This window comes from Trachymyrmex cornetzi, unplaced genomic scaffold (assembly GCF_001594075.2).
Source record: "Trachymyrmex cornetzi isolate Tcor2-1 unplaced genomic scaffold, Tcor1.1 scaffold92, whole genome shotgun sequence".
NCBI classification, from domain to species: domain Eukaryota; kingdom Metazoa; phylum Arthropoda; class Insecta; order Hymenoptera; family Formicidae; genus Trachymyrmex; species Trachymyrmex cornetzi.
Window position 1 is genome coordinate 2,286,227 of NW_017300267.1, and position 12,550 is coordinate 2,298,776.

Consider the following 12,550-nt stretch of genomic DNA (forward strand, 5'->3'; position numbering starts at 1 on the left):
CGAGACATGCTATTTTTATTGTAGACTCTAATACGCAGTTATTATTGATATGTTGACTTATACGGGGATACAAGTACGAAAAGTTCTCAGTCTAATACAGAAACGATTCCACAAATATCAAACTGCTATAATTTTAGAAAATTTTGATCCTTCATAGGATTAGTGTTAAAATTTCAGACAGATGTGTTCATTAGTTTCTTTCTTTCGGTTGTGTCAAGCAACCAGCTTTTGGTTTCATCATGACAATGCATCCACTCACATTTCTTCAATTGCAGAAGCAAAATTCTACGAATTGGCTCCGCAAGCATCGTATTTCACAATCCAGACTTGCTAATCGAAATGCCTCTGGTAGTAAATTAAAAATAGTCAGCCCACGATGAACGTCTCTGACATTAGATCATGATTAGGCGAAGCACAATTTACGGTTATAATATTTAACCATATCACTTGTATGATAAATAAAAGTGACATTAATATTATAGGTCAACGTCCCTCAAGGACGCTATAATACCTGTTTCCGACGAGCAGTGCGATCGTCGGTCCAAATTTCCGGTCAAGGAATCTAATCCTTATAACTCGGGACTGGACTACTTGCAATCTCTGAAAAGTAAGGGGGTGAGGACTATGAGGTCCTAGGTTTTTAAATTAAGAGAAACAGAAATGTAATATTACTAAACATTGTTTATTATTAATAGAATGTTATTAATTATTAATAATCTATTATTAATTTATTATTGTCTATTGAACGCATCACAAGTTCCAAATTAATACAATTACGAATCGAAAAAAAAATTACAAATTAACGAAATTATTATTAAATAATTTACTAATTAATACGATTACAACAAAAAAATAGAAAAATTACAAATTAATAAAATCATTAAAAGCTAGTTTACATATTAGTGTCGTCAGAGAATAATATTACAGGGCGAGCAGTGCAAACTGGTTTTTAATGTATCTCGCGTATAGTAGCAGAGGTAGGAGGCAAGAGGTTATAAAAGAATTCCATCGGAACTAAATAGGAATAGGCGGAATTCGGAAGAAATACTGGAATGAGCGAATGAGGAAGTTGGCCGGTAATAGCATGTCTGAGCTCGTGGGAATCGAAATAATTGGTCCCGATCGTAAAGATACCCCCAGGATGAAGTTCGGAAGAGCAGATGAATTGTCTTATGAGTGACTTAAATGAGTCACTCTCTTGTATAAGGAAGTAGGATCTTAGTGATGGAGGAGGAATTTCCTTTAGGAATTCCATGCTGTCCGTGGAGCTTGTCGGAGATGGAGTTTCTCTAGAAGAAACCGGGATCGAGATAACGGATGAATCAGATGTGGATGGCGGGGTATCTGGGAAGATTCGCAATGTCAAGGCGTCTGACAACGCGGGGGAACTAGGTCCTGAGACAGGGATAGGTGGAGAGGGTGAGCGAGAAAATGATCGGGGAGCCGCTACTATAGGCAACGGCCAAACTAGAGGATGCGATAGACCCGCTGATGAGGGGGGAGCCGGTGGTGATGAAGGTGATGAACGAACGTCCTCAGCAATGTTTGTTGGATTTTGAGAGTTGTTTGAGTTCTCTAGATACTCTGCGTACGCCTCATCCAGGAGTCTACGCGGTTCCACATAAGTTCGATTCCAAAGCCAACCTCTGTACGAATCGTTGGTTCTCGAACCAATGTTTATCAGATACGTTAAATTGAGATTCGCGGAGAATATAAGGGAAAAAGGGGATTTACTGTTTCACAAAGATGGCTTTGTCTCCTGACTATTTGGTGGCTTTGTCTTCTTGAAATGATTATCAGCCTGATCTCAGTGGGACTCAGTGAGGTCTTGGATCTTTAATTGTATACTTTCGATTTAAGAACTGTATATATGAGACGAGACCGTGCATAACTAACTGACTGAATTACAAAACCGACTGACAGAACTGATCGACAAGTATAATTGATAACCCAGTATCCGGAAAAAGATTGAAATAGATTGAAATAAATGCATTTGGTCATTGCTGAATCCAAATTCTTGATTTTTTAAATCCATTTCAATCCATTCAATGTTTGAATCTATTTTAATCCATGACTTGGAATTGAAACTACGGAATTCCTATTCCTTTCAATCAAAAAAATGTTTTACAGAAAAAATAAACCACGCAATTCGTTTTAATCCATAACGTGGGATTGAATCTACAGAATTTGTATTCCTTTTAATCGAAAAAAAGTTTTTCGAAAAAATAAGCCATGCAATTTATTTTAATCCATGACATGGGATTGAATCTACAGAATTTATATTCGTTTTAATCAAAAAAAAGTTTTTCGAAAAAATAAGCCATGCAATTCATTTTAATCCTTGACATAGGATTGAATGATGTAATTCTTATTCTTTTAATACAGGTTTGAGAGCTTTAATCCATTTTTGTCCATAATACGTGATTAGAAGTGAGTCTCATTCTTTTCAATCCATCTTAATTTACTGGGATAATCATAAAAGGATTGACACAAAAATATTTGAATTCATCTGAATCCATGAAAATCACGACCTATTCGAATAGGATCCTACACATGAATAGAAAATGATCTAATTTCTTATTATGGACAAAAATGGATTTTGAAGCTCTCAAACCTGTATTGAATTAAAAGAATAAGAATTACATCATTTAATTCCTTTCTATCCATATGGATAGAAAATTATTCAATTTTATCACATTCAATTCCTTTCTATCCATATGCATGAATAAAGAATTTTGATTCAAATGAATTAAAATAGAAGAGGAGAGAGAGAGAGATTAAAAATTTTCAATTTATTTCAATCCCTTTTCGGATACTGGGAATATAAGAGGCAAAAATAAGAGCAAAATAAGACACAAAATAAGAGACAAAATCAGAAACAAAATCAGAGACAAAATAACAGACAAAATCAGAAACAAAATCAAAGAGCTAGTCTCGCGGTGCCATGGTTTATATAAGAGTCCTTTAGAAGGTGGATATTTGATGGGATGTGTTAAGTTGGAAAATCAAGGATTCGGGTTGATGGGATTTTTCCGCTCTAGGTCGAAAATTTGTTTCCCGAGTTATTACTGGGGAACTAATTTTAAAACTGCTCCACCCGCACTACAAGTTTTAATCTTTTGAAAACTTATTGGTGATACGTCATCACCTTCTCTAAAGGTTTGGGATTTACACAGTCGTCTACTGGCGGGTTTAGTTTAACTTTCTCCATTTTTAAAGTACATGTATATTATTTTAAGATTAAAACGAAAAAATGGCTGAAAAGAAGCATTTGATTTAACCAATAAAGAGAGAAGAATAGTTATTAAAGTGAAAAATGAAGGACAAACATATCGAGAAATTGCTAGATTTTTTAATAAAACACCGGCAGCTATTTTTTAAGATAGTTACATAAGAATGATGGACGAGTTTCAGCTGCACCAAAATCATGAGGACGTTCAAAAGTCTAATGTTTGAATAGATAAAAGAATAGTGAATATCTCGTCATCAGATCCCTTTATCTGCACTCAAAATACGTTCAAAGTTATTAAGTGAAGGTGACAATGCCAAACAAATATTAACAAATTAAAAAATATATTTTAAAGATATAACAACACATAACCTCAATACATCAAAATGATTGCTACAGATGAATTTATAACATAACACAGATAACATAAAATATATAAAATACATTTTAGGGACAAAATATAAAGCAAAAACTCAAGATGTTTACTTACTTTTGTAACTCCTGTAAGTACTGTATTAATGAATCTAATATAACACTGTTAATAGACAAAACAAATGTTTTTCATATATTACTCATGTTTTTCATAATTGGCTATCACCATTGCTGGAATATTTAACTTCAAAATTTAGAAAAATCTATTCAAAATTGTAAACATTTATGTTTACTTACTTTTGTTACATACTGTATATCAATGATTTAAGAATTTTATTCGTAAATATTTGTCTACTCAATTCGGTTAATTATAAAAATGGAATCATTTATTGCGTAAATATTCATATGGAATTTTTAGGAAACATAATAATTAGGCAAAATATTCTCGTGAAATGTGATTTTATATAGCTATTTTTTTGGTAATAAAGTTGGAAATAAAGTGTTACTTGTAATGCCGTTACTGTTATCTTTACTTTTCCTACAATAACAATTTGATAATGATCTTACAATTTATCATTTGCATTTTTCATGATGGTAATGATAACGTCAAAGTCGTATAAAAAGTAATTCGTTATTAATGAGTTACATAACTAATTAAAAAGTAATGCGTTACTTTTATGTGAAGTGTAGAGTAATAAGTTAATTTTTTAATCAGAAACGCTTTTAATAGTAACAAATTTTCTTCAAAAGTGACTTTCTTTAGCGTTATCGTTACTGTCATGGAAAAGAAGTTGTAAAATAAATACAAAATTGTTGCTATAAAAAATAATGGTAATGCGAGATCTACACAATACCATGGTAAGAATCGAAGACGATCTTGGAATCTTAAGTCGTAGGAAATTGATCAATTAGATTCAAATACGAGTAGAATAATCGATTATGATTGGTTAATTTTCTATGACTTCAAACCTTACAACCGTCTACGATTCCTATAGTACAACCGGCTGCATTAAGTGTTACATCCCATCCTTGGTTAAAACAATATGAACCAATTACATCGCATTGGAAATTATTGTTGTGCTTTTAAGTATATTTATACGTAAAGAATGCGTAAACCAGCGTATACGAAACATTTAAAATCATACATAAAATATATTTATTAAGCGGAGGTTACACAATATTAACTCCGTATAAAGTAATATTTGGAGCCCAGGATATTGTATCGTAATGAAATAAATACGAAAGAAAAGGAAAGACATGCCGTTATCTTAAGTGCGAAAATAAACGTGCGAATAATAAAATTCGTGAATATAATGTATAGTATAAGAGTAATCTAATAAAACGTGTATGATATGTGTGCTAATGCGTTTCAACGGTGATCTTCAATGGGTTAATTAGGAGGAATATATTCTTTTCCAGTGATCTTCGAAGACGACAGTTTCATGCATATCGCAGCGAAATTCACGAAGATGGATGGACTATACTCGCCGATGTAGTATTAAATGGTTGTGATTAAGTAGAAAAGACTGCGTCTAGGAAATTAGTTTCCGAATTGACAAGAAAAGCAGCTAATGCCTGTCATATCTTTAATCATGCTGTGTCACTTTAATTAAGTAATGTGCAATTAAAATTGAAAAAATTACTACTGTTTCCCATTACAAAATATATACATCGTAAAATGTGTGCCTATACAGGGTGCCCCATAATAATTGCCAAGTATTTCATGTGCTGGTATAGAGAGGACCAAATTGAGTTGAAAAGTCTACTACCATTTTGAAATTTTCGCAATAGTTAATAAAATATTAATTACTAAAAATCGCCGAATATTAGTGTTCAATAATTTTTTACTTAAGTAAAACTAATATTATTAATTGATTTATGCTATCAAGTCTTATTCAATTGATAAATAAATTAATTAACAATATTAATTTAGATACAATACATATATATTTACAGTTTTTGTTTTATAATTTTACAAATCAGGACTAATCGTATGTATTAGGAAGTTACAATAAGAAGTTTCAGAACTGCAATTCTGCGTGTTTATAAAATGCAATTAATTGCATTTTTAATCCCAATTTAAGAGAAGCTTCAATATTTCTCATTAGGCTTTTTCTTAACTTTAATTTATTTCTCTCCTTCTTATTTTAAATCTCTCCCTATATAGTTACATCGGTCCCTGTATAGTTTGCATTGATCGATGAATGCGAGCTTCCTACTTGAAATTGCACAAGTATTACCAAATTTGTCATCACTGTGCCAGTTAGCTGATAGAAATAATCAAAACTATGAATTTAAAAAACTTAATTTATATTAAATTACTTACATTCTATTTATACTCACCAAATGAAGAAAAGTATTATCGAGCGTAAAGTATCCGTTAGCTGTAAACTGTATTTTGCGATGTAGTAATTGAAGCGAAAATTTCTTGAGCTGTAACATATTTATGATAAACGTCGTTACGGTGAGTACCGTTTCTGTGAAAGTTTTATCAAACTTAATTTTTACCTCAGCTTTTATCTCTTTCCCGATTGCACAGTTTAAAATATCATGCACTATATTGCCCGTTTTCTTCATCTGTACAATAAATTTATAATTGAAATATTTCGTAAAATATTTGGGATTTATGTACTGATAAAAATATTTTGTTTCATTGATTAAAATGATATGATTAAAATGCGAACTTATCATATTCATTATCCTACCTCGATTAAAATTGTGGTAATTCTATTGGTGAGAAGAAAGATGGGATAAATTAGAAATATCATCCAGACGATGCGATCAATAAAATCCGCATAATCGAAGATCTCAACAGTCATCAACAGAGGCAAAAGAAGATCAAAATTTGGAACATTGAAATGTGTATGACGTTCTCTTTTTGTATATGACGATTCGGTGGGCGAATGCAGCGAGACCAATAAGCTTGAAAAACATTATCAATATTCTGAACGGCCAAAATAAATCTTGATGTAGCTCTGATTTTATTTTGTTCACTTTCTGTTCATTATTTTTTCCCGCATAAGAATTTTTTTTATTTACATTTCCAAAGAAATTGGAGATTTTATTAACATTCATGAAAGTTAAATTATTAATCGAAGACATTTTTGCAATGACTATCTTCTTCCATAATTTTTTAATTCTAAGTTTATATCTATTTCTTCTCTTCTTTACGTCTTGTCCATATCGCCTTGTGTGTCATGATTTATAAATATTTTCTGTAGGAAACTTTCCGTTCAATCTTCTTAATACTTCTTTTTCAAGATATTTGTATATAAAGATTTTTTAATTTGTATATTTTAAGTTTTCTTTACTGTAACGTTTCACGCATACATCATTTATAAATTGATAATTTAAGAGGCGTCCGTTTTATTTTATCGATATCTGTCCAATTGATTTGAATCAAAATTAATTTATGTATTCTAACTGACGTTGTGCTTAATAATTCTTACGAAGTAACACTGAGCATATAGCGATGCTCTCGGAAATACCTTTCACGCAAACATCATGTCTGCAAAACATTATTAAATATTAAATTTGTAAAAGTTGTAAACGCGTGATAGGGAACATAAAGTCTATAATTTAGCTCTGTTTCAGTCGACTAGGATCTTGCGATGGAAACAGTCGATTGTTACGGTATTATTGTTCGAATGATATTCACTGAAATATCATCTGTATGTACGACATGATATATATACACGATAATACGTTTTTCGTAATTTCTCCATCTGTAATCCTAGTTAATTATAGCGCAAATTTATGACTCAAAATAATAGTTCTGCATTGTAGTATAGTCATCAATATTATATGATCACCAATGTCAACATTATCATTATCATTTTGAGTTCTTATGGATTATGTAAAAACATTTTAGCATTAACTTAACTTCTACCGCTATAGCAAACTTCTTTTAAAATAATGAGAGCATACATTTTATGCGCGGTTTGCAGTTACATGAAATATTTATTTTACATCAAAAAAAAACTTTATATTACTTCAAGTTTATTCATTCAAAGTCGTATCTGTATAAACATATAGACTTAAAAATCTTTTAAATTTAATTTATAATGTTAATCTATGTAAGCTCTTTTGATAATCTTAAATATTATCTTAAATAACTCTAAGCATTCGTAAAAATTAAATTTTGAATCAGGCGAATATTCTTGCGATAATTTTCAATTTAAAGCTGATTAGTTTTTCTCTATTACATTATATATACTTTTTTTCACTTATTTTCGTGATTTATGTAGAAACATTTTTTTCTGAATATTCATATTTTAATTATAGAATATAATGTTTAATTATAAAACATAATAATTTGACAACTATTCTTCTGGACTATCCATCAAAATTACAGTAGCAAAATATATTTAAGTTCAGATTATTTATATATATATATATATACAGGGTGTTTAATAAGTAACGATAAAACTCTCGCATAGGGATATAGAGTGGACTAAACTGAATTAAACAATCTTGTATCATTTCACAATTTTTTTACTATAGTTAACAAGATATTAATTACTAAATCTTGTCGAATATTGGTTTTCAATAATTTTTTACTCCAATACTATCAACTTTACAAAAAAATCACCTGACAAAAATTGTTTATTTTCTTTTCGAGTTCTTTCTCTTCAAAATTTTTTTGGAATTTTGTAGTACCTATAGTTTTAAAGGATCTGGAAAAAGCCAAATTTTTCCAATTTTTCCGCGGATTCTTTCGGTTTTTTTCCTAAAGGTAGAAAAATTTATTTTGAAAAAATTCACGCATGTTCATAAAATCTATCACGTTTGTTCTTGATTCTTTTTATAAAGAAAATAATTGCCTATAGGGTACACAGCGGGATAATTTCGATAAGTTAACAGAATTGTGGTCCCATAATGTATTCAATAGAACATACGAAACATACACTGTTATATGTATTAACTTAAATTACTCTTCAGACTAGTTGTTGAGATTGCATTTGTTTCTAAATTAGTTTGTTTAATAATAAATAAATTTTAAATCAAGTGATGTAGTATTGTAAACATAAATATAAAAGTTATCTCAATATTAATTTCAATGCTTAAACGAAGTATCTTATTTTAATAATATTATGAAATATGAGAATTAATTGTAATCTTATATCTAATTTAAACAAAATCTAACACATTTTGTAATGTGCAGATTAAGACGAACCACATAAAGTCTTTAGAATGAAAAGAATTATAAATTTTCTAATCTAACCGATCTAACCTACGGGATGTATGTATAGTAAAATTAAATAGCATGTTATATACATTGCAAAAACAGCAATTTCTCCAAAAAAAAACCATTTTTTCAACAAAAACGGGAATGTTTCCGGTTTTTTTTCCAGCAACTTGAAAAAAGCGGTTTTTTAAAAACTATATTTTGTAGTACCATATTTTCTCATGTTGGTAAAAGTTGTTGCCAATATGCATATATGTATATATACATATAAGAAAATGCAGTACTAAAAAGTTGACAAAGAATTCTGAAAAAATTGTTTTTAAGCGAGACAGACTCGCTGTCTCGCTCGCTCTCGTGCAGCGGCGAAGTGGTGGGGCGGTTTTCCGTGGTGCCGGGGAGCTAAATGTGCATCACTGACATAACAATGGTCGCCACTCTGCTATGCCTTCCAAGCAAGAGCTGATCGTTTGATATAAACTTTGTCAACGAAAAGGTACCGATGTAAAATCTGTTATACTAAATGATAATTTGCAAATTACAAAGCACAAAAGGTAACTAAAGATCTCTTTAAGAAGCAATATGACAAAAAGTCAGATCGACTTTCAACATCTAAAGCTATCACTCACTCCACTCCAACAGTTACTTGGTACTGTACGGCATGTAAAGAAGATCGTATGGAGGATATGAGGCAATGTACTAAGTGTAATAAATGGTACCATGAGTTATGTATGGGACTTACACCACAAGATACAGATTTTCGATGCTGTTAATATTTTGAAGTTAAAATTTATCGAGTTAAAGTTATCTAAAGTAAACAATTGTCAAAGACGATTACCAAAGATTATTTGTTATTTTAAAAAACAAAGTTTCTTTTCAAAAAAAAAACGTTGATTGTTCATTTATCGTAACGTTTGTGATCGGGCTTTATTAAATACATATGCATGAAATAAGGCCCAAAATCAGATTTTTTAAAAATATTTTATTTGCTTATTTAAAAATCTTTTTCATAAAAGATATATATATTTTTTAAAAGTTATTGGAATAAAGATTTTATTCGTACAAAGTTTATTTCAATATCCTTATAAATAAAATTAAAAAAAAATAAAATATGTTAGGTGGGCCTTATTCGGCTCAGGTACCTTAATTGATGTTTGTTAATTATTGCGAAAATTTCAAAATGATGAAGTCGACTCAGTTTAGTCCGCTCTACTCCTATGCGAGTTTTATCATTACTCAAGATTGGTAACGTTACCTCATAAAAATAACTCGTTACCGTTACCGTTCTTTTCTCTAAAAAGATAACTCGTTCGCGTTACTCGTTATTGATTTGCAAAAGTAATTCGTTACCGTTATCGTTACTCAAAATATAACGAGTCGTCACTTTTTCGTTACTTTTTTTTCTTAACACTAATAGAATATTATATGCAGTGTTACGTACAAACCCTTGGAAGTTTAAATTTAGGATTCGATTGGAGAAAGAAGGAATGAAAGTAGTGAGGGTATTAGGAAGAACGCTTAGACTTTGGCAGGTATTTCACACAAGTGAGTACTCCAAGTCAAACGCACTTTTTGTCGTTTCGGAATATAGGTCAACGTCCCGCCAGGACGCTATAACATCTGTTTCCGACGAGCAGTGCGATACTCGTTTTTATCTACACAGGATCTCTGATCAACATTTAGATATATATTTGCTAAAATCGATCGTGTTTAAACAGGATTTTGTCTACAGATTTGTAATCTTGTCATAAATTTTGAGATGGTTGTATTTGCCCACAAATCGATTTCCTATATCACTTTTGCCTACAGTTCGATTGCCTACATGTATTACTGCCTACAGCTCGATCGTCGATACAAATTTCGAGTCAAGGAATCTAACCCTTACCCAGTGAGAAATGACAATGAAATCGACGTCGAATCGACGTCGATTTGACGTCAATTCGATGATTTCGATGTCGAATCGACATCAATTCGACGTCGATTCCATTGTCATTTCTCACTGGGTACAACTCAGGACTAGACCACGTGCGATTTCTGAAAAGCAAAGGGTCTTAGGTTTTTAAATTAAGAGAAAGAAAGATTTTAAATTACTAAACATTGTTTATTATTAATAGTCTATTATTAATGATTAATAATCTATTATTAATTTATTATTTTCTATTGAACGCATTACAAGTTAATACAATTACAAATCGAAAAAAAAGTTACAAATTAATGAAATTATTATTAACTAATTTACATATTAGAAAACTGGGATCCAGATAACGGATGAATCAAATGTGGATGGAGGGGTATCTGGGAAGATTGACAAAGTCAAGGCGTCTGATAATGCGGGGGGACCAGGTACTGGGATAGTAGAAGGCACACGGGGAGGTGGAGAGGGTAAGTGAGAAAGTGACCGGGGAGCCGCTACTATAGGATATGGTCGAACTAGAGGCTGCGGTGGACCCGCTGGTGCCGGCGGAACCGGTGATGGATGAACGTCCTCAGGGTCTGCTGAATTCTGAGAGTTGTTCGCATTCTATAGATACTCCGCGTACGCCTCATCCAAGAGTCTACGCGGTTCTGTAGACATAAGAAATAAGCCCGATTCCGAAGCCAACCTCTGTACGGGCGGTTGGTTCTTGAACGTGGCACTATGTCAGACATAGTGCCACGTTCAAGATACATTAAATTGAGGTTCGCGGAGAATATATAAGAGAAAAAGGGGACTTACTGTGTTTTACAAAGGTGGGCTTTGTTTCCTGACTGTTTAGTAGCCTTGTCTTTTTAAAATGATTGTCAGCCCGATCTCAGAAGGACTCAATGAGGTCTTGGACCTTTAATTGTGCACTTTCGATTTAAAAACTATTATGTATGAGATGAGATCGTGTGTAACTAACTGACTGAATTACAAAACGGACTGACAGAACTAATCGATAAATATAATTGATAAAATAAAATAAGTGATAGAAATAAAAGCAAAATAAGACATAAAATAAGAGATAAAATCAGAGACAAAATAAGAAACAAAGTCAGAAACAAAATCAGAGACAAAATAAGAGACAAAATCAGAAGCAAAATCAGAGAGCTAACCTCGCGGTGCCACGGTATATATATATATATGAGTCCTTTGGAAGGTTGATGGGATAGAATTAGGTTGCAAAATTGAGGATTCAGGTTGGTGGGATTTTTCCGTTCTATGTAGAAAATTTGTTTCTCGACTTATTACTGAGGAACTAATTCTAAAATTGCTCCACCCGTACTACAAGTTTTAATCTCTTGAAAACTTATTGGTGTTACGTCATCACCTTCTTAAGGGTTCTGGATTTACATCTTTTGGCTGGTTTAGTTTAACCTTCTCCATTTTTAAAGGGAGGAGATCTTACTCATCGTCCCTTCTAAACGATTTGGTTATGATTTACCTAAATTTTCATATTTTCTTTTTTTCAATCGCCGGTTTCTGTTTTATTTAATGTGCGTTCTCTCGTCACTAAACAGTATTTGCTTAAATTTATGATCGACAGTCTAGTAAAGAAGCAAAAAATTAGGAGCTACGCTTTGTCGTCCTGCATTTATTTTACTAATTTCCTGCTGCTGACAAGAAAACGCCCTTCAACTTGCTTCTACGAGTTTAAAAATACTCGTTTTTATCTACACAGGATCCCTGGGCCCTTATTCTGTAACTGTTTAAGGGGATGCTAAACCGATTACCCAACTCAATCAAGGTCGATAGTACAGACTCTTTTAATTCCAAATTCGATAATAGTGGTGACATCTTTGAT

The 12,550-nt window shown here is 31.7% G+C and overlaps 1 protein-coding gene across 1 annotated transcript in view; it reads right to left on the reverse strand.

Moving 5' to 3' along the window:
* Positions 1 to 5,760: 5,760 nt before the first annotated feature.
* LOC108769522 (putative gustatory receptor 28b) overlaps positions 5,761 to 12,550 on the reverse strand; it is a 15,446-nt gene continuing 8,656 nt past the window's right edge. The window contains exons 2-4 of the mRNA XM_018520541.1: positions 6,110 to 6,178; positions 5,945 to 6,034; positions 5,761 to 5,868 (exon numbers count right to left, since the gene is read on the reverse strand). Of these exons, the coding sequence (XP_018376043.1) occupies positions 5,761 to 5,868; positions 5,945 to 6,034; positions 6,110 to 6,178 (267 nt within the window). The remainder of the gene's footprint in view (positions 5,869 to 5,944; positions 6,035 to 6,109; positions 6,179 to 12,550) is intronic.